This window comes from Oncorhynchus mykiss, chromosome 13 (assembly GCF_057628025.1).
Source record: "Oncorhynchus mykiss isolate SJ-2025 chromosome 13, ASM5762802v1, whole genome shotgun sequence".
In the NCBI taxonomy this organism is placed as follows: domain Eukaryota; kingdom Metazoa; phylum Chordata; class Actinopteri; order Salmoniformes; family Salmonidae; genus Oncorhynchus; species Oncorhynchus mykiss.
In genome coordinates, this window is record NC_143034.1 from 31,650,898 (window position 1) to 31,674,133 (window position 23,236).

The 23,236-nt window shown below is 43.2% G+C and overlaps 2 protein-coding genes and 2 pseudogenes across 5 annotated transcripts in view; 2 read left to right on the plus strand and 2 right to left on the minus strand.

Annotated features, from left to right (window-relative positions):
• LOC110485978 (protein kinase C alpha type) overlaps positions 1-23,236 on the plus strand; it is a 230,461-nt gene that overhangs the window by 134,254 nt on the left and 72,971 nt on the right. The window lies entirely within an intron of this gene.
• LOC149978825 (uncharacterized) lies at positions 614-2,162 on the plus strand (annotated as a pseudogene). The gene has a single exon (XR_016485820.1). The product of XR_016485820.1 is annotated as an uncharacterized LOC149978825 (transcript).
• LOC149978826 (uncharacterized) lies at positions 1,917-3,756 on the minus strand (annotated as a pseudogene).
• On the minus strand, positions 10,741-21,954 carry LOC110485981 (uncharacterized). 3 transcript variants are annotated; one of them, XR_016485819.1, is made up of 5 exons: positions 21,593-21,954; positions 12,748-13,060; positions 12,280-12,321; positions 12,119-12,188; positions 10,741-11,929 (listed from the first exon to the last, which is right to left on the minus strand). XR_016485819.1 is itself a non-coding variant. In XM_090196025.1 (3 exons), the coding sequence occupies exons 1-3, from the start codon at positions 21,647-21,649 to the stop codon at positions 12,317-12,319; spliced, it is 375 nt and encodes a 124-aa protein (XP_090052151.1). In that variant the 5' UTR covers positions 21,650-21,769; the 3' UTR covers positions 12,204-12,316. The 3 variants fall into 3 exon arrangements, 1 of the variants encoding a protein (XP_090052151.1); XR_016485818.1 differs by lacking the exon at positions 12,280-12,321 and having other exon boundaries at positions 21,593-21,769; XM_090196025.1 differs by lacking the exons at positions 10,741-11,929; positions 12,119-12,188 and having other exon boundaries at positions 12,204-12,321; positions 21,593-21,769.

Genomic DNA, 23,236 nt, shown 5'->3' on the forward strand with positions numbered 1-23,236 from the left:
CGAGGGCTTCCTCTTACCTTTTCACAATCAGTCCCAACCATCAGTCCCCAACCACTTTAGCTGTCAGTTGCCTGTTACAGCCCCATATTGATTGATAAGAAAGAAACCACTTCTGGCCACAAATCCATTCACAGCATGGATCGCTCCCACCAGGCAGTCATCACCACTGATTCCTGGCAATCTATGTGTGTGTTCGTTCTTGTGGGCGTGTGCGCCCATGTGCATGTGTGCTCCCTCTAACCTGAGCCTACATCGATTTCTATCTACACAATTGTCAATCGCATCAATAGGCCCAGGCTTTGAAAACCATTCCGTTTGTAAAAACACCCGTTCACAGTTCAATAGATGAAGTGAACTGGTTATCATACCAAATATCCCCGTTGTCTGTTTTTGAGTGACAGCAGCCCAGAGACAGCATGTGGTCAGGCAACCATCACTTAATAAAAGCCTCCAGTCTGCAGCCTACAGAGACACGGGTCAATTCCCTTTGGTACACAGATCAATACTGTGTGTGCTTTCCAAATAGCACCCTGTTCCCTATATAGTGTGAGACCAGCGTTGAGGAAGGTGGTCTTTATCGCGCTGTTGGGCCGGGACCAGCCCCGCTGAAAGCACAGGTCCGTGTTTGTCCAGAGATTGTTAAAGTCCCGAAAGCAGGCAGGGGAGTTCCACCTCCTCATTCAAGAGCTTCGACTGTTTGGAGAGGAACTCCGAAGTTACTTTCGTCTGGACCGAAGCCAGTTCGATCACCTGGTTGGAGCCAGGATCGCCCAGATGGATACCAACTACCGTGAGTCCATCAGCCCAGTTGGCGATTTGCAATTCTACAACGACAAGGGTACATATTCAGTTGTACTCTTGGCTGTAGTAGACGCAATCTACTGTTTCCGTGTTGTCGATGTTGGTGCTTATGGCGAGGGAAGTGACTGCGGGACCCTCCGGGACTCTGCCTGTGGCCAGGCACTTCAGGATGGCACCCTGGATATTCCACCACCTGCATCACTGTTCCCCACGTCTTCGTCGGCGATGAGGCCTTCCCTTTAAGATCCAACCTCATGAGGCCCTACGCTGGACGCCAGCTGCCATTGCCAAAGCCTGTAAGGATCTTTAACAAATTACTGTTCGGGGCAAGGTTAGTTGTTGAATGCGCCTTTGGGATTCTGGCAGCCCGATGGAGAATGTATCAGAGAGTGCTTGGTCTCAGCCCCTCAAATGTCGATGCCTGGGTGAAGGCCACATGTGTTCTCCACAACTACCTGCGGAGGTCATTCCAGGAGCCGCTCCGGATGGAGATGGGCACGCCAAATGTTCACCTACCTGATGTCACCAGGGCAGGTGCCAACCACGCCCCCAGACAGGCACTCCAGGTGACCACCTACTTCTCATCGCCAGCAGGTGATGTCCCATGGCAGTATGCCGTGGAGTGAAACAGCTTTCTTAAGAGCCCCATAACACAAAGGTTATTTTAAGAACCATCCACCGTTGTCCATAAAATAGTTTTTTCCCCCAGATGACTTTATATATCATTGTCTCTCTTCATTTGGAAGCTATATTTAAGTGAACTTTGGGAGTGAAGACCACACCTTAACCCCTTCCCTCTCCCATTGATGTCAGTATTATACACACCTGGCATGGTACGTCAGGTGAGCAGGAGCACTAATTAAGGTTATACGACATACAGTTAGTATGATAACAAAGGGAAAGGGTAACCTAGGTAACCCAGGGTCCATACAAATAGTACAGTTTACCACCATGTTCACTGGCCTGACAAAATACAGGTGGGAAAATGACTATGAAAACATATTTTAATAAGTATTCAAGTACAGGAAAGAACATGACGTGTGTGTGTGTGTGTGTGTGTGTGTGTGTGTGTGTGTGTGTGTGTGTGTGTGTGCGCGACAAATAAATGTAAAAAGTTAATGTGTAGCCTGTAATCTGTAAGAGAACAACAAGAGCATGTATCTTTGGCACACCTGCAGACAGATACAGGCACTACTCATAAAGCCTAGACATAGTAAGGGAACTTCAGGCATGGCCATAAAGAGCGAGAGGACAGGGCACTGGAGATCTGAGGTACCAGAGAGGAGTGGAGGAGAGGTATGTGTGTCTGTTTCTGAAAAAAGGGAAATAATATGTAGCCATAACACAGCTAAACAAACAAATGGCCCATGGACCAGTCGATGGAACTTAACTTCACAAAAAGTTTCAACACCCTGGTTTGAAGTGGTTTTAAATTAAATAAATATATTCACCTTTAGTCTCGTAAGAGACCAACAAGAGCATCTGTGAATTCTCCGGTATATGAGTTTCAATTCTGTCAATTCAGAAATGTACGTAACACTAATAATGAATGCTATCCTAAGACTTTAGAAACAAACGACTTTATGAATTGACTGAATTTAAACGGAACTGACATGTGTGAAAAGAAAGGTACACTGAGGGAGGTCAAAACAACAACCAGACAACTCCTCTCCTCTTCCTGTCCTTCCTGTGAGCTGGTCGGCTAAATGGAAGGGAAGAGGAAAGACAACAACCAGACAACTCCTCTCCTCTTCCTGACCTTCCTGTGAGCTGGTCGGCTAAATGGAAGGGAAGAGGAAAGACAACAACCAGACAACTCCTCTCCTCTTCCTGACCTTCCTGTGAGCTGGTCGGCTAAATGGAAGGGAAGAGGAAAGACAACACATACACGCTTAACATAATAGAACACCATAAAAGGTGAGATTTATGTTTACACTATACAAGCAGTATATGGTTGTTAGAGGCATAAATTGGAACAGTGTGGTAAAGTTGGTAATACGTGCTGTTTACTCATGGAATTTGTATTTCAGATCAAAAGATGAATGTGACAGGCAAATATTTAGACAGCAAACTGTTGTTTTAGGATATTTTCTAACCCAGAAACAACAGCTATACATTTGCCTCATATTAATACTTTGATCTGAAATACCAATTAGCCAACATGAGTATACTGTAAAAATGACCTACTTTACTTCACTGTCGCACACTTATGACACTACCTGTGATGTAACAAACAAAACAATTGTACCATTGAACTCGGCTTCGAAAAGCAGCTGATACATTTTAACCTTGACTGCTGCTTTTGTTCGCTGAGGCAGCCTCTTCAGTGTTGGCACCAGGCTCATGGTAAAAGAGGGTCTCTTCATCCTCCTTCCTGTGAGCATCAGGTTGTGCTGCATCCCTCTCGACGGCTTGGAGGAGAGCCTCCTCCGACGCTTGGTGTGACGTTGTTCCTCTTCGTTTGTCTCCACTGCCACATCCTGTTCAACGAGGTCCTCAGTGGTCACTTCTGTGAGGTACATAATAATCTCAGGTGGTCCTAGATCCAGAGGTGCTTCCTCCATTTCATCATCTTCCATGGCTGCACCGGTGGAGGTCATACTTGTGGATGATGTAGATGTTGTAGAGGGTCTCGCTGTACTGGTGGAGGTGGTGGTCTCACTTGTAAATGACGTAGAGGGTCTTGATGCACCGGTGGCGACAACACAATGGATGAGGTCGTAGAGAGTCTGGCTGTAATATTGCCACTCGTTGCCCTAGGCACAATAAATGGATCCAGAAAAGGATGTGGCAGAAGCACCAAGGCTGTTGGCCTGAAGCTGCTGACCCAGACCTCTTCTTCTCTTTCTCTGCCCTTCTCTCTCCCTGGTACCTGTCCCTGAGTCCTCTCCACTTCCTCCTACAGTCTTCTTCTACATAGACATGAACATGATAAGCCAAACCATTACCAAGCATAACTATAGTTATTAGATAGCTATCATGGACATGTCACCTACTGTACACACACACACACACACACACACACACACACACACACACACACACACACACACGGTTATCTGACCAAATGATCAGGGGTACAGTAGTATCTACCATTTCTATTACTATTTATTTGACATTCACACTCTTTCAAACATGATTATTTGGGAATTTCTCACACACACACACACACACACACACACACACACACACCTCATTGGCTTGGTTAGCTAGCTAGTCTTTGCTAGGTAAAGCCCCGCCTTATCTCAGCTCACTGGTCACTATATTAGCACCCACCCATAGCACACGCTCCAGCAGGTATATTTCACTGGTCACCCCTAAAGCCAATTCCTGCTTTGGCCACATTTCACTCCAGTTCTCTGCTGCCAATGACTGGAGCAAATTGCAAAAATCACTGAAGCTGGAGACCCATATCTCCCTCACTAACTTCAAGCACCAGCTGTCAGAGCAGCTCACAGATCACTGCACATAGCCCATCTGTAAATAGTCCATTCAACTACCTCACCCCCATACTGTTATTTATTTGTTGCTCCTTTACATCCCAGTACCTCTACTTGCACATTCATCTTCTGCACACCTATCACTCCAGTGTTTAATTGCTAAATTATTTCGCTACTATGGCCTATTTATTGCCTTACCTCCCTTGCACACACTGTATATATACTTTTTCTTCTCTCTATTATGTTATTGACTATGTTTGTTTATGTGTAACTCTGTGTTGTTGTTTGTGTCGCACTGCTTTGCTTTATCTCGGCCAGGTCACAGTTGTAAATGAGAACTTGTTCTCAACTAGCCTACCTGGTTAGATAAATGTGAAATAAAAACATTTCAAAAAATGTGTCCAACCGCATGTGACCGTCTGCAAAAGATACCTGCATCAGTATAGTTGCCTAGCTGCGCAAAATGTTATGCAGCAGTGATGTGAAAACGCAGTCAGTGTGTTCTAAGCATTAGATGGCTAACAAATACTAGGATGTAAGGGATTATAACGTCATAACGAATAATTCAAAACATGTACAGTTGACAGCAATATGTTAGTTAATTTAGAGACAAACTATTATGCATTTATTTTTGTCATAAAGTTCATTTTTCAAAAATCGCGATTTAGCAAGCTAGCTGACTAGCTTTATGGGTGTTGTGACATGGGTATGAAATTGTAATTCTGGTTGTTTGTTTTAGGGACTCCTGAAACAACCTGCAAACCAGGCTGTCGTCTTGTGAAACAGTGGATCTAAAGAATCTAGCTAGCTACAACATTAACTGCAAATTAAATGTACAATTTTGTATGCTTGCCTTGCTGATATTTGCCATGCAATGCTGATAGACGAATAACGTAGCTAGCTATGTTCTTGCTTATTGTGCAGTGGAGGATAAAAAATACCTGTATGCCTATGGATGTGTAGAAAGCGATCTATATACATGTAGTTATTACCATGCATGATATCCCCACATTCTAGCCTGCACATTTAATATATTCACTGATCACGTACTCTCAGTTTAGGTATGAATGTCTTTGAGGTAATTTTTCAGTCATATCCAATACCAGGAGTATCAAATGATTTGTCTTTGAATGATGCTGTGTCTGCATGGGTATGTATTACAATTATACATTTCAAAAGTGTTTACCAATCTTTGTCCTGGGACATCAATGGTTACACTGTAACTAATATACTATAAACAGGATTTAACTAGCTAAAGGCTAATTTGTAATTCATATATACAGAAATAAAACATTTAAAAACAGTACACTACACTTCCTATGCATGATGTTGTCGTGTCTTTACTCTCATTAAATTGAAGACGTATAGTTTTTATCAAAGATTCTCTGTAATTAGTATTACGCCTTTAAACCAATTAATCATGTAACTGTAATTAACTAGGAAGTCGGGGCACCAAGGAATATATTCAGATTACAAAGTTATCATTTCCTAAAATAACTTTTCAGATATTTTCATATCTGATCAATAGTCTTCTGATTAATGAATTATTTACTTTTCCTCACGTTAGTCTCATTCCAAACGACGTAAACTGTTGGTTATCTGCATGAACCCAGTCTTCACTCAGTCATCCAAACATCAACTGTCTTAAATAATTGATTTTTTAACTAACTAAACAATCACAGAAATGCATAAACAAAACAAACAAAGTAAATATGGTTACAAGAAATGATAGGAGAATGTGCCCTAGTGGGCTAAACCGGCATGGCGGCTTGTTAGACAAAAGGGAAGTGGGGGTCGACTAAGAAGTCACTACAGAGTTAATAATTATAACAATTGAAATGCTAATCCTTTACACAAGAACGCTCACTCATTCGGGAACAATTGCAATCAATATATATACAGTGGGGATAACAAGTATTTGATACACTGCCGATTTTGCAGGTTTTCCTACTTACAAAGCATGTAGAGGTCTGTAATTTTTATCATAGGTACACTTCAACTGTGAGAGATGGAATCTAAAACAAAATCCAGAAAATCACATTGTATGATTTTTAAGTAATTCATTTGCATTTTATTGCATGACATAAGTATTTGATCACCTCCCAAACAGTAAGAATTCCAGCTCTCACAGACCTGTTAGTTTTTCTTTAAGAAGCTCTCCTGTTCTCCACTCATTACCTGTATTAACTGCACCTGTTTGAACTAATTTACCTGTATAAAAGACACCTGTCCACACACTCAATCAAACAGACTCCAACCTCTCCACAATGGCCAAGACCAGAGAGGGTGTAAGGACACCAGGGATAAATTGTAGACCTGCACAAGGCTGGGATGGGCTACAGGACAACAGGCAAGCAGCTTGGTGAGAAGGCAACAACTGTTGGTGCAATTATTAGAAAATGGAAGACGTTCAAGATGACGGTCAATCACCCTCGGTCTAGGGCTCAATGCAAGATCACACCCTTCGTGGTGCATCAATGATCATGAGGAAGGTGAGGGATCAGCCCAGAACTACACGGCAGGACCTGGTCAATGACCTGAAGAGAGCTGGGACCACAGTCTCAAAGAAAACCATTAGTAACACACTACGCCGTCATGGATTAAAATCCTGCAGCGCATGCAAGGTCCCCCTGCTCAAGCCAGCGCATGTCCAGGCCCGTCTGAAGTTTGCCAATAACCATCTGGATGATCCAGAGAAGGTCATGTGGTCTGATGAGACAAAAATAGAGCTTTTTGGTCTAAACTCCACTCGCCGTGTTTGGAGGAAGAAGAAGGATGAGTACAACCCCAAGAACACCATCCCAAACGTGAAGCATGGAGGTGGAAACATCATTCTTTCGGTATGCTTTTCTGCAAAGGGAACAGGACAACTGCACCGTATTGAGGGGAGGATGGATGGGGCCATGTATCGCGAGATCTTGGCCAACAACATCCTTCCCTCAGTAAGAGCATTGAAGATGGGTCGTGGCTGGGTCTTCCATCATGACAACGACCCGAAACACACAGCCAGGGCAAATAAGGAGTGGCTCCATAAGAAGCATCTCAAGGTCCTAGAGTGGCCTAGCTAGTCTCCAGACCTGAACCCAATAAATCAAATCAAATCAATTTTATTTGTCACATACACATGGTTAACAGATGTTAATGCGAGTGTAGCGAAATGCTTGTGCTTCTAGTTCCGACAATGCAGTAATAACCAACAAATAATCTAGCTAACAATTCCAAAACTACTACCTTATAGACACAAGTGTAAGGGGATAAAGAATATGTACAGTGCCTTGCGAAAGTATTCGGCCCCCTTGAACTTTGCGACCTTTTGCCACATTTCAGGCTTCAAACATAAAGATATTAAACTGTATTTTTTTGTGAAGAATCAACAACAAGTGGGACACAATCATGAAGTGGAACGACATTTATTGGATATTTCAAACTTTTTTATGCTCTGGATCAACTTGTACGACAGCGTGTTCCAGTTCTCGCCAATATCAGCAACTTCGCACAGCCATTGAAGAGGAGTGGGACAACATTCCACAGGTCACAATCAACAGCCTGATCATCTCTATGCGAAGGAGATGTCGCACTGCATGAGGTAAATGGTGGTCACACCAGATACTGACTGGTTTTCTGATCCACACCTCTACCTTTATTTTGAAGGTATCTGTGACCAACAGATGCATATCTGTATTCCCAGTCACGTGAAATACATAGATTAGGGCCTAATGAGTTTATTTCAATTGATTGATTTCCTTAAATGAACTGTAACTTAGTAAAACGTTGAAATTGTTGCATTTATATTTTTGTTCAGTGTAAGACCATTCTGATGAAATGGATTTGAGTTTTGTGGCTATTTACTGAGAGAAATGTTTGACTGTATGCGGGGACTATATGACATATGTGGCCTGCTTGGAGTGACATGTTTGTGGGATGTGAGAAAATAACCATTAGGAAAGGCAACATAATGACAAGTAATGCGTGTGCGTGTCTGTCCGTATGTCTTGTCTGTCTGCGTGTCGTCTGTCTCTATCCGTGTGTACAGTGCCTTGCGAAAGTATTCGACCCCCTTGAACTTTGCGACCTTTTGCCACATTTCAGGCTTCAAACATAACGATATAAAACTGTATTTTTTTGTGAAGAATCAACAAGTGGGACACAATCATGAAGTGGAACGACATTTATTGGATATTTCAAACTTTTTTAACAAATCAAAAACTGAAAAATTGGGCGTGCAAAATTATTCAGCCCCTTTACTTTCAGTGCAGCAAACTCTCTCCAGAAGTTCAGTGGGGATCTCTGAATGATCCAATGTTGACCTAAATGACTAATGATGATAAATACAATCCACCTGTGTGTAATCAAGTCTCCGTATAAATGCACCTGCACTGTGATAGTCTCAGAGGTCCGTTGAAAGCGCAGAGAGCATCATGAAGAACAAGGAACACACCAGGCAGGTCCGAGATACTGTTGTGAAGAAGTTTAAAGCCGGATTTGGATACAAAAAGATTTCCCAAGCTTTAAACATCCCAAGGAGCACGGTGCAAGCGATAATATTGAAATGGAAGGAGTATCAGACCACTGCAAATCTACCAAGACCTGGCCGTCCCTCTAAACTTTCAGCTCATACAAGGAGAAGACTGATCAGAGATGCAGCCAGGAGGCCCATGATCACTCTGGATGAACTGCAGAGAGCTACAGCTGAGGTGGGAGACTCTGTCCATAGGACAACAATCAGTCGTATATTGCACAAATCTGGCCGTTATGGAAGAGTGGCAAGAAGAAAGCCATTTCTTAAAGATATCCATAAAAAGTGTTGTTTAAAGTTTGTCACAAGCCACCTGGGAGACACACCAAACATGTGGAAGAAGGTGCTCTGGTCAGATGAAACCAAAATTGAACTTTTTGGCAACAATGCAAAACGTTACGTTTGGTGTAAAAGCAACACAGCTCATCACCCTGAACACACCATCCCCACTGTCAAACATGGTGGTGGCAGCATCATGGTTTGGGCCTGCTTTTCTTCAGCAGGGACAGGGAAGATGGTTAAAATTGATGGGAAGATGGATGGAGCCAAATACAGGACCATTCTGGAAGAAAATCTGATGGAGTCTGCAAAAGACCTGAGACTGGGACAGAGATTTGTCTTCCAACAAGACAATGATCCAAAACATAAAGCAAAATCTACAATGGAATGGTTCAAAAATAAACATATCCAGGTGTTAGAATGGCCAAGTCAAAGTCCAGACCTGAATCCAATCGAGAATCTGTGGAAAGAACTGAAAACTGCTGTTCACAAATGCTCTCCATCCAACCTCACTGAGCTCGAGCTGTTTTGCAAGGAGGAATGGGAAAAAAAATTCAGTCTCTCGATGTGCAAAACTGATAGAGACATACCCCAAGCGACTTACAGCTGTAATCGCAGCAAAAGGTGGCGCTACAAAGTATTAACTTAAGGGAGCTGAATAATTTTGCATGTCCAATTTTTCAGATTTGTTAAAAAAGTATGAAATATCCAATAAATGTCGTTCCACTTCATGATTGTGTCCCACTTGTTGTTGATTCTTCACAAAAAAATACAGTTTTATATCTTTATGTTTGAAGCCTGAAATGTGGCAAAAGGTCGCAAAGTTCAAGGGGGCCAAATACTTTCGCAAGGCACTGTACATAAAGATATATGAATGAGTGATGGTACAGAGCGGCATAGGCAAGATACAGTAGATTGTATTGAGTGCAGAATATACATATGAGATGAGTATGTAAACAAAGTGGCATAGTTAAATAGAAAATCTTTGGAGGGAGCTGAAAGTCCGTATTGCCCAGCGGCAGCCCCGAAACCTGAAGGATCTGGAGAAAGTCTTTATGGAGGAGTGGGCCAAAATCCCTGCTGCAGTGTGTGCAAACCTGGTCAAGAACTACAGGAAACATATGATCTCTGTAATTGCAAACATATATATTCTTTACCAAATATTAAGTTCTGCTTTTCTGATGTATCAAATAATCATGTCATGCAATAAAATGCAAATTAATTACTTAAAAATCATACAATGTGATTTTCTGGATTTTTGTTTTGGATTCCGTCTCACAGTTGAAGTGTACCCATGATAAAAATTACAGACCTCTACATGCTTTGTAAGTAGGAAACCCTGCAAAATCCGCAGTGTATCAAATACTTGTTCTCCCCACTGTATTTATGCTCAGTGTGTTGTCTTGGTCGCTGTTGAAAAGTTTGTTTATTTTGTTGAATTGTTCGTCTCTCTCTGTCGTGGTTATAGTGGGTATTTCAGAGTGACATTCATTCATGTTGTTGTAGAATGGGTGTTTCGGCAGTTGTCGTTCTTCGTGTTCAATGATACCGAATTCCTAGCTGCAGACTAGTAAATAATATCAAAGACTTGTTCTTAGACTATCGATACCGACAGAATAAGAGTTTAACCACGTGGTATGGTTTAAAGATTCAGCAGTCTGGTCTGCAACCTTTGTACTCGTAATTGAGGGAAACATGGTCTACTTAGAATTTCTCAAAGTTGGGTTTTATTCGGAATTGCAGAAAAGGGGCTGTCCCAGGATGCCTGATCCTAACTGGGCTCATGGGCGGTCCTCTGATTTAGTTAAACTCAAAAGGGAATTGGAGTTTCCTTCATTAATCAATCCAAAATCACATTACACAATTTTACAAACAGTATCATTCTCACTCATTCATCTTATACAACAATTAGATGTAAACCTCATATCTGAGGCTATTATATAAACAGAGTTATGGTAATGTGGCCGCACCATCTCCCATGAGTTTCCCCAAGTTGTAACAAACAGACCAGTTCGTAGCTGGATTCTTCACCGATCTTTTATACCTTCTCCGGAACATGAAATTTGTTCAGACCTCAAGTTCTGTGAGGTAGATGAAATTCCTTTGTTCTCTATGAAAATTCACTCTGTGTCTTATACTGTGTCAATGAAGAGACAATCTCTTCGAGGAATTTACGACCTCACTGACAACAGCAGCCTGGTTGAAGGAGCAGAGAGAGGCAGGGAGAGGGGGATGGTGCTTGCTGTACCCAAAGAGGGCAACGTCATGACAATGTATATAGTCTAAAACCGGTTCATCTCATTATCTAATGCCCTTCATCTGCATTGATCTGATAAACACAGGATAGGTGTAGTATTTTTTTTATGTTACCTTTATTTAACTAGGCAAGTCAGTTAAGATCAAATTCTTATTTTCAATGACGGCCTAAGAACCATGGGTTAACTGCCTTGCTAAGGGGCAGAACAACAGACTTTTACCTTGTCAGCTCAGGGATTCGATCTTGCACCCTTTCGGTTACTAGTCCAACACTCTAACCACTAGGCTACCTGCCTCCCCAGTAGAGAATGTGAAACGCTTTATTGAAAGAAGTTCATTATCCAAGTGTTATAAATACATGCATAATAAATATTATATTTGTAATATTATAAATACAAGTTCAATCTGTACTTCAATGCTTATCTGTTGTGCATTATGAAAACAGAGGAAGAAAGAGGTGGAGAGAGAGGTGTAAAAGACAAAGGGAAAGAGGTAAGAACATAGGGGCAGGGAAGGCAGCATATGATTAATGAGTCACAGTGCTACCCAAATATTCTCTGTTCATCACAATTGCATTATGGGTGAGGTGACGATGATGGGCCTGGGGGTTGGCATCCTCTCTCACATCAAAACATATCTGCAGACGAGAGACAGAGCATGTTTAAACCTTTTGCTTTAATTTTTTATTCTAACATCATAATCATCAGGAGGTGAAATGCAAAACTGACCTTGGATCATTAACTCTGGGACTACTGCATCTCTGTATTTCAATGTAAAGCATCTCTTTAATAATACTTCCTGTTGACCTGACCAAGTGACTTCTCACCTCTGATCATGCTGTGCCCTCTGTCGCCAGTTCAGATGTGGGAGTGGTTCACCGACTCAGCTGATATAACCTAGAGGATTTAGGGAGAAGAGGAGGAAGTGAAGGAGAGAGACTGTTATTGGGAAAATGAGTTCAACAGGAATCTGTGTGTGTGGTCTCACCTGGTGTCCACATCACACTAAGTGGCTGCAGAGTACTTTATGCTGAAAAACATGAACAGACACTCGAGGACAAACAATATAGCGTAGTTATAGAAATAATGAAGTGTCTTACTATTCTCCATGGTTGGCCCTCTTGCCTATTCTTTGAAGGTGGAAGGAGCCACATTTATACACCTGAGCCTGATTACTGCACAACACAATCCATCAATCAGATTGATACATGAGTGTGTGGGTTATAGGGTGTCTAATTGTTCTACATTTTTTCAATATGGGTTATTTAAAATAGCCAGTTTTGTTTGTGTACAGACATCACAACCTTACCTAAACAGCACCCTGACCTGAGAAGTAGAAACTGGGAATTGAATAACTGCAGTTGACATAGCTAAGTAAATGAAAGAATACTCTTATTGCAATGTGAATGGCTCTTAAAGAGCCTTTGATTGTGCATAGTCTAGTCTATGTTGTTACCAGGGAACAGCACCCTCTTCGAAGAAGTGAAGATCTTCCGCACACGGATTGCCTCTCTTGCTTCGTTGTTGGACCCCATCTTTGAAACATCCTGCAGAGCAGCAGACTTCTCCTCTGGGACACGGTGGCGAGCTGCAGATCCCCTCCTGGTCCTCGTGTCCATCCTCATTAAGTTATGCAGGACACAGGTAGCCTTCACACACCTGAATTCCTCCAGGAGGCAGTCCCAGATGACCCTGGTCACCCAACCTTGCAGTGCCCTACACGTTAACTGTAGGCAATTGTTTTGAAGGAATCTCCAGTTACAAGTTATCTGTAGGAATATGGGAGATAATGTAATTATTAGACGTTTACATCACCAGGTCATATTGGATTACTAAAGTATAATATCCCTGATAACAAATCATGATAACATTGGATTGATAGATGCATGGACACACATATGTGCATGTGTAGCATGTGACAATAACCGGATCATATCAAGGATAGCATCACAAATGAATACATAAATACCACTTGAAGCTTGATACGTTGATCATTTGAATCAGCTGTGCGGTGCTGAGGCAAAAACAACAATGTGCACCCCTTTGAGTTCCCAGGACCAGGACTGAGAACCACTGCTCTTCATTGGGATCTCTTCATATGTACACATGCTTTCATAGCTCTCTTTATCGGAGGACAGAACCTCACAAGAAACAGGCTTCATTTTAGTCAAATTACACCGCACTGAATATTATGCTATTATCTCCGTCCTCACTTCTAGGGACAGGAACTGCACAAAAGTACCTGCCCTATCCAGAATAGCCTACTATCTCACTTTGACAGTTGGGGCTGCTATCCTTTCACCCTCCTCCATGGCTGTTAGCTAGCTACCTACAAATGCATTTGGAGTTTTTTTTTTTACAGTGATAAATATATCAAGATAGCTAGCTAATATGAAGTTAGGTAGCTGGTGAAATTTAATTCACTTAGCTAGCTATCTGTACAGTATGTGAAGTTGGCTAGATAGTTAGCTAGCCAACTAGCTAGCTCATTTAGCAGCACATTTGAGTTAGCCTGCACTGTAGCTAGTTAGCTAATAATACTTTTTTTTTTTTTTTACATTTACGAAATGTATTTACTTACTTGAATAGGTTCTCCCAGCCATGTGGACAATTGGAAACGGGGCAGCAAAGTTTGTTCATCACCAGAGGGTGTTTCAGATTATATTACTATTGAACTATGTACCCATTTAATAACCAGAACCTTCATACAAACTTGCTCTGCTGAATAATTGACGCACAATCGAACATGCTGCCAGCACGCCCACAAGCGAGTCACAACTGGCGGCCTAAGTGGCTCACGGCAATTTACCATTATCTAGTGTACATGCACCGTTAGGCCTACTTGTAACTTTATATACTTCGGTGGCTTGAGACTGCTAGCTAACAGTAAACGGACAGGAGGGAGTATGCCAGACCCCCCTAAAAGAGGCATAGCCCCCCTATCCATGAATCTCTAGTGACGTCCCTTCCCAGGGTTATATCTGTGTGGGCTTAGTCAGAAACAGGGGTCTCTCTTTTACATGTATTTAGGAAGTCACGACTCGTTTCTCATGTCTTTCTGTGTGTGTGTGTGTGTGTGTGTGTGTGTGTGTGTTTAACTGTTGGTTCTGTATCGGATGATTTCAGTCAGGCATAGAATGGACAGCACCAAAGGTGGTCCAATCAGGCAATATGCTTAGTGCTACTGCATAAAGTGGTACCACATTTTACTTCAAGGCCAACATATTGATACTACTGAATAACGTTGTGCAGTGGTTAAAAACTGTATTTTTAGTGTTTATTTGATATGGGATGTTGTAGGAAACAGTTCCCTCGTTATGCTAATTCTAGCTAATGCAGCAGTAGTTACATAATAATCACATACATGTATTTAGTAGTGGAGTCCTACACTTCAGTGTTGGTACACATTCAGATTCAGTACAATGACTACAATTGAATTGCCTGCTTGTGTAATTACATACAATACACGTGAAATACATGTGGAATTCCCTCCCCAAATAATAATATGGATCCACACCACACATAGAGCTGTAGGAAATTGGAAACAGGTACACACAGTCAGTCCATTAACTGGTTAAGCTTGGGTCCCCAAATCAAATCACATTCCCTCAACACACACTTATCACATTATCGCCCACGAGATGGAAGCAACCCCGGAAATATTCAATCAAATAGGGCAGTGGTCTTTGGCTTAGTTCACTCCAAAGTGTAAATCACACACTGTTAACATTAAGTTTGCTTTTCCATTGAGCTGATAATTGCCCAGTCATGTACTTGTCATATAGCACTTTTCCATTATTGAGAGTTCACTCTAGAACCATATTAACCCTATTTTGTTTCCCCAAATGTTTTGTTACATATGATAATTGCCGTTCAGCTTAGTGCAGATCAACTCGTTTCCCTCCGATATGTGAGGTCACTTTTCATGGCCCAATCACACGCCCGGCTGGCTGCCAAGCGCTCAGACCAGACGTGTGTGTGTGTGTATAATTCGATTGTGGCTTCCCTCCATCGGCGTAATTGCTAGTGTGAAATTAAGTGTGACTCAAATGTAGGGGAGGAGGAAGGAATCGGGAAAAGGAAGGGAAGTCGACCTAACTGTCATAATCCAATAGAGTTACAGAGAGAGAACAGCACTAGGAAGTGGAGATAGGAGGACCCATGTACTGTACTGTAAAGCCCTGTTCCAATGTTCAAATGCATTGTTCTTTCCTCCTCCACCCCTTCATGCAATCATGAACCTAACCTATTTTGGATAGGTGAGAGTAAGGGTTCCCACTGTAGAGCATAACGCCAACACAGTCAAATCAGTGATGGCAAAGGGACCAATGGAGGAAGGATGCGTTTCCCAAAGTATTGGCGCCGGGCCTACAAAACGTTCAGGAGACACCACTGGGCAGTGCAGCCCTGGAACATCTAGTACTCTGTGTGGGCCACCCATCATATGACACTGTCGGAAGAAGAAGAGAGCAAAGAGGGCCAAGCCATGTTGCTAACAAATACAGACCCACGTCTATTCCAATTGACTACTTGTGGTCTCAATGTATCCCCTATCCATTGGCTGGCAGTAGCCTTCCCAAGCAGCCTTCAACTAAGAGTCACTTCCTTAATTTAAGTGTCACTTTCAGTCCGTTCTGCTTCAAAGGGGCTTTTGGCTGGCTTCTCCTTGGAACATTCTGCTTATGTTTAACTCTATTTAGCTTCAGGACAGAGCAGCGGCCTGCTTATATGCCTACTGGTAGACATTCCCCCTTCCACTGGGCTCGGCTGTGCTGTGGCTATGAGGCGAACACACACTCAAACAAACACAAGCACACACACAAATATTCCCGTAGCTAAATCACTAACTGCTCTTCCCATTAACAGACAGACAGATGGGAATGCCGATTGGGGCCCGTCTAAAGTGGACAGAATGCTAAATGCACTAGCAAGCCAAAGAGGATATGGAGCTCTCTCCTTATACTGAAATGTGTTCTAGTAGGCTATGATGGAGCCAGGAATGCTGTGATGAAGCTGGACCTCGCTGGTGAAAGTGGTTTCTTGATTTGAAGAGGTTTATGTTGGCTAGGTGTTAGTAACACCCGGGGAGTCATTTCATAACAGCTAATGTTATCATTCTTTGGCAGTGTTATGATTATGTCATTATGCAAAAATGCTCCAAAACAAACCTTTTAATGTTAGAAAAATGATGACATTTCTATCACACATTTACTTACATAACTCATGTAAATTATTATGAGGTACATAATGCAGCTATCTGGTCTAAAAGTTACCTGCCTCATTCCTATGATAGGAATGTAATGCATTTTCCCAGGCAGACAAAGACAGCTTCGCCAGCGTGTTTGAATTGCCCTGCTTATTGGTTCCCTGTAAAGCACCGGCTTGGCTGTTTGTCAGCACAACGCCTAACATACGACCTGGATTCCCTTAGCATTCCCTGGGTTAGCATGATGTCCATCACATTACACCACAGCTCTATTGTTGCTTCACCTTTTCTAAATGAGCCTGTCAGTCAGACACAGGGCCCTTGTCTTACACATCAGTTCTGTCATTGCCAATCGCCACACAACTTTATAATAATAATTATTATAATAATATATTAAATACTTACTGCTGATGGGATGTCAAAGTAATGCGAGCATATACTTAAAAAATATATATAAACTCAACATGTAAGGTGTTGGTCCCATGTTTCATGAGCTGAAATAAAAGATCCCAGAAATGTTCCACACGCACAAAAATTTTCTTTCGATCAAATTCTGTGCACAAATTTGTTTACATCACTGTTAGTGAGCATTTCTCATTTGCCAAGATATTCCATCTACCTGACAGGTGTGGCATATCAAGAAGCTGATTAAACGGCATGATCATTACACCTTGTACTGGGGACAATAAAAGGCCATTCTAAAATGTGCAGTTTTGTCACACAAAACAATGCCACAGATGTCTCCAGCGTGCAATTGGAATGATGACTGCAGTGCCAGAGAATTAAATGTACATTTTTCTACCATAAGCTGCCTCCGATGTCATAGAGAATTTGGCAGTACATCTAACTGGCCTCACGACTGCAGACCACGTGTAACCACGCCGGCCCAGGACCTCCACATCCAGGACGACAACAAAGGGGACGAACCCGGGCGTCAGGAGCTGACCGGTCACCACTGCTGATGAATATGTCACGCCAGCTGAGGCACAGGAACCTGTCGAGTCAGCTGGGCCGCGGGAACCTGACAGATCGGTTGAGGCAGGTGAGCCCGGCTGTGGCAGGGGAGCCCGGCGATCCGGCTGTGGCGGGGGAGCCCGGCGATCCGGCTGTGGCGGGGGGAGCCCGGCGATCCGGCTGTGGCGGGGGGAGCCCGGCGATCCGGCTGTGGCGGGGGGAGCCCGGCGATCCGGCTGTGGCGGGGGGAGCCCGGCGATCCGGCTGTGGCGGGGGGAGCCCGGCGATCCGGCTGTGGCGGGGGGAGCCCGGCGATCCGGCTGTGGCGGGGGGAGCCCGGCGAGCCTGTAGCAGTACAGTGCATTGCGAAAGTATTCGACCCCCTTGAACTTTGCGACCTTTTGCCACATTTCAGGCTTCAAACATAACGATATAAAACTGTATTTTTTTTGTGAAGAATCAACAACAAGTGGGACACAATCATGAAGTGGAACGACATTTATTGGATATTTCAAACTCTTTTAACAAATCCAAAACTGAAAAATTGGGCGTGTAAAATTATTCAGCCCCTTTACTTTCAGTGCAGCAAACTCTCTCCAGAAGTTCAGTGAGGATCTCTGAATGATCCAATGTTGACCTAAATGACTAATGATGATAAATACAATCCAGCTGTGTGTAATCAAGTCTCCGTATAAATGCACCTGCACTGTGATAGTCTCAGAGGTCCGTTAAAAGCGCAGAGAGCATCATGAAGAACAAGGAACACACCAGGCAGGTCCGAGATACTGTTGTGAAGAAGTTTAAAGCCGGATTTGGATACAAAAAGATTTCCCAAGCTTTAAACATCCCAAGGAGCACTGTGCAAGCGATAATATTGAAATGGAAGGAGTATCAGACCACTGCAAATCTACCAAGACCTGGCCGTCCCTCTAAACTTTCAGCTCATACAAGGAGAAGACTGATCAGAGACGCAGCCAAGAGGCCCATGATCACTCTGGATGAACTGCAGAGATCTACAGCTGAGGTGGGAGACTCTGTCCATAGGACAACAATCAGTCGTATATTGCACAAATCTGGCCTTTATGGAAGAGTGGCAAGAAGAAAGCCATTTCTTAAAGATATCCATAAAAAGTGTTGTTTAAAGTTTGCCACAAGCCACCTGGGAGACACACCAAACATGTGGAAGAAGGTGCTCTGGTCAGATGAAACCAAAATGTAACTTTTTGGCAACAATGCAAAACATTATGTTTAGCGTAAAAGCAACACAGCTCATCACCCTGAACACACCATCCCCACTGTCAAACATGGTGGTGGCAGCATCAGGGTTTGGGACTGCTTTTCTTCAGCAGGGACAGGGAAGATGGTTAAAATTGATGGGAAGATGGATGGAGCCAAATACAGGACCATTCTGGAAGAAAACCTGATGGAGTCTGCAAAAGACCTGAGACTGGGACGGAGATTTGTCTTCCAACAAGACAATGATCCAAAACATAAAGCAAAATCTACAATGGAATGGTTCAAAAATAAACATATCCAGGTGTTAGAATGGCCAAGTCAAAGTCCAGACCTGAATCCAATCGAGAATCTGTGGAAAGAACTGAAAACTGCTGTTCACAAATGCTCTCCATCCAACCTCACTGAGCTCGAGCTGTTTTGCAAGGAGGAATGGGAAAAAATTTCAGTCTCTCAATGTGCAAAACTGATAGAGACATACCCCAAGCGACTTACAGCTGTAATCGCAGCAAAAGGTGGCGCTACAAAGTATTAACTTAAGGGGGCTGAATAATTTTGCACGTCCAATTTTTCAGTTTTTGATTTGTTAAAAAAGTTTGAAATATCCAATAAATGTCGTTTCACTTTATGATTGTGTCCCACTTGTTGTTGATTCTTCACAAAAAAATACAGTTTTATATCGTTATGTTTGAAGCCTGAAATGTGGCAAAAGGTCGCAAAGTTCAAGGGGGCCGAATACTTTCGCAAGGCACTGTATATCATACACGTAGAACAGACTAAACTAGCCTATACTCAGCTCCTGCCTTCCCACATCTTGGAGCTGTACAATTTGGTTCAATTTGGTTGATCGGACCTCAGAAGATTTGAAGACACAGTTCTACAACCCTGAATTGCCATGCTGTGAAGCTGGCTTCTATGAAGAAATTCTGTACCTTGTCTTAGAAGCCCAAACGCAGCTGTAATAAGATCCGATGAGGGTAACGTTTACGCATGGGCTTGTCACCTCCACGAGATTCCTAGCGCTGAGATTAATATTCACGGGCGAGTTCTAATGTCTCACTTAGTCATGCATTGATGTCAATGGGAGACTAAGTGAAACTCCAATTAAAGTGGAAATGAGCATTCTCCCCTTTAGATAGCGTGGTCCTCTCCTCCTCCTCCTTGTCATACAGTGGGGCAAAAAAAGTATTTAGTCAGCCACCAATTGTGCAAGTTCTCCCACTTAAAAAGATGAGAGAAGCCTGTAATTTTCATCATAGGTACACTTCAACTATGACAGACAAAATTAGAAAAAAATCCAGAAAATCACATTGAAGGATTTTTAATGAATTTATTTGCAAATTATGGTGGAAAATAAGTATTTGGTCAATAACAAAAGTTTATCTCAATACTTTGTTATATACCCTTTGTTGGCAATGACAGAGGTCAAACGTTTTCTGTAAGTCTTCACAAGGTTTTCACACACTGTTGCTGGTATTTTGGCCCATTCCTCCATGCAGATCTCCTCTAGAGCAGTGATGTTTTGGGGCTGTTGCTGGGTAACATGGACTTTCAACTCCCTCCAAAGATTTTCTATGGGGTTGAGATCTGGAGACTGGCTAGGCCACTCCAGGACCTTGAAATGCTTCTTACGAAGCCACACCTTCGTTGCCCGGGCGGTGTGTTTGGGATCATTGTCATGCTGAAAGACCCAGCCACGTTTCATCTTCAATGACCTTGCTGATGGAAAGAGGTTTTCACTCAAAAACTCACGATGCATGGCCCCATTCATTCTTTACTTTACACGGATCAGTCGTCCTGGTCCCTTTGCAGAAAAACAGCCCCAAAAGCATGATGTTTCCACCCCCATGCTTCACAGTAGGTATGGTGTTCTTTGGATGCAACTCAGCATTCTTTGTCCTCCAAACACGACGAGTTGGGTTTTTACCAAAAAGGTCTATTTTGGTTTCATCTGACCATATGACATTCTCCCAATCTTCTTCTGGATCATCCAAATGCTCTCTAGCAAACTTCAGACGGGCCTGGACATGTACTGGCTTAAGCTGGGGGACACGTCTGGCACTGCAGGATTTGAGTCCCTGGCGGCGTAGTGTGTTACTGATGGTAGGCTTTGTTACTTTGGTCCCAGCTCTCTGCAGGTCATTCACTAGGTCCCCCCGTGTGGTTCTGGGATTTTTGCTCACCGTTCTTGTGATCATTTTGACCCCACGGGGTGAGATCTTGCGTGGAGCCCCAGATCGAGGGAGTCTGTCAGTGGTCTTGTATGTCTTCCATTTCCTAATAATTGCTCCAACAGTTGATTTCTTCAAACCAAGCTGCTTACCTATTGCAGATTCAGTCTTCCCAGCCTGGTGCAGGTCTACAATTTTGTTTCTGGTGTCCTTGGACAGCTCTTTGGTTTTGGCCATAGTGGAGTTTGGAGTGTGACTGTTTGAGGTTGTGGACAGGTGTCTTTTATACTGATAACAAGTTCAAACAGGTGCCATTAATACAGGTAACAAGTGGAGAACAGAGGAGCCTCTTAAAGAAGAAGTTACAGGTCTGTGAGCGCCAGAAATCTTGCTTGTTAGTAGGTGACCAAATACTTATTTTCCACCATAATTAGCAAATAAATTCATAAAAAATCCTACAATGTGATTTTCTGGATTTTTTTTCTCATTTTGTCTCTCATAGTTGAAGTGTACCTGTGATGAGCTGAGGAACTTAGTGGTTTACCTTTTTTTAAACCGACAAAGAAAACAAACCCAGAGCCATCACTCAGGCACCTACAGAACATGCACTCTACCCTGCCTCTTCACGATATTAATCATATCTTTATTCTCACACACACACATACGCACGCACAAACTCTCACTCTCATCCTGTGACACACACTCCACCCTGCCTCTTCGAGGTTCTATAATCATACCTTCATTGGTAAGGGCCAGGAGGACAGCTGGCCATATGACACCTCTCCTTCCTGCATCAGGGAGACCCCCAATAGCGTCCGTGACGTCACTCGTCACCAGAATGTCTCCACGGAGGACAGGTGGTGACTGCGACTCTGGCACAGGAAGAAGGGTGGCTCCACTTGACTTCTCCATGATGCCTGGAGAAGGAGAGACCGAGAGGCTGAGGGCGAGAGAGCGAAACGGAGAATGAGAGAGAAACAGAGAAAGAGAGGGAGCAAATAGAGAGGGATGAGTGAGGGAGATGAAGAGAGCGAGAGAGTAAGGTATCAAACGGGGCAGTTGGAGAGAACCGAGAGGGTGAAATGCTCGCAGGAAAGGCAAAACACTGAACACAGAGTGGGGTGATGTGTTTTTGCCAAACGGGTGAAATCGCTATGACAGGATGGTGCCGTAGGGAGCTAACTGGACAGAACCAGCTCTGTTCTGTTCCGGTTGAGGACAAACCTCGGGGTATGTGCCCTCCTCCTTCAGTTCTTCCCTCAAACACAGAGTCCATTCTCTCTCTCTCTCTGTGTGTGTTCTGTTGTTTTGTCTCGGGCCTCAGCCTTTGTTCATTGAGTCCGGGGTTATGTAAGACAGGGTGACAGTGTTTCGGTTGCTGTTTTTATAACTCTGGACATGGTAGGTTGGAGGAGAGAAGAAGGAGGTTTGGTTGGCTCAAAGTGATGCACACAGAGACAAATACTCATAAACACACACTCAGACAAACAAACCCATAAAAACATTAATACAGACCAGACCGATATCGGTCTGTCTGTGTGCATGTTTGGTTTTGTGCTCTGTACTGGTACCCTGTGTATATAGCCAAGTATCGTTACTCATTGTGTATTTATTTGACCTGTTAGTCATGGGTGTGTGTGTGTGTGTGTGTGTGTGTGTGTGTGTGGATGAAAGGTGTAATTGCTCTGACTCACGGCTCGGCTCTGCAAAACCTCATCTAGAACCATCCCCTCATCCCCAGGCTCTTTCGGGATCTGCTTCCCTCTGTTTGGTTAAACACGTTTCAATCTCCTGCTTTTTTAGTTGTCTTTCCCACTCTCTCCATCTTGCCTTTTGTCTCTTTTTTTTGCACCCCTTTCCATCCATCGCTCTCTTTTGGATGTCGTTGTGCCTCATCCCACTGTTCTTTCTCACTTTCAGTCCCTCAAATTATAATGGAACTGGGCCTCGTTCTCCTCTTGTTCTAATTGTCTTTTCGCGACCTCATTACTTTTTTATTTATTCACAATGGCAGCTTTCCTGTGTTCTGTCTCTCCCGAGTCTTTTGATCTCTGATTCGTAACATGATATAGAAGCCACGGGTGCACTGTCAGACTCAAGGCAGCGTGATTGACGTGGCATCAGAATATGTTACATGGCAGACGTCGTTCGGTAGTTTCTCTGAGGTAATGCTAGACAAGTGGCAGGAAGATTGACATGTGTTGGCAGTTCGGGAGTGTTAGCTCTACCGCTGTCTAGTCAATAGCACGTTTTGTCAGATGTTGTAGAACTGCGCAAAGGTGAATGTTGGGTCTACCACCCTTGGCTATCAATGCCATATCCACGGCTTTGCTTCCCACTGCATACAGAAAACCATCATCTGCATTCAATAGTCCTCTGCC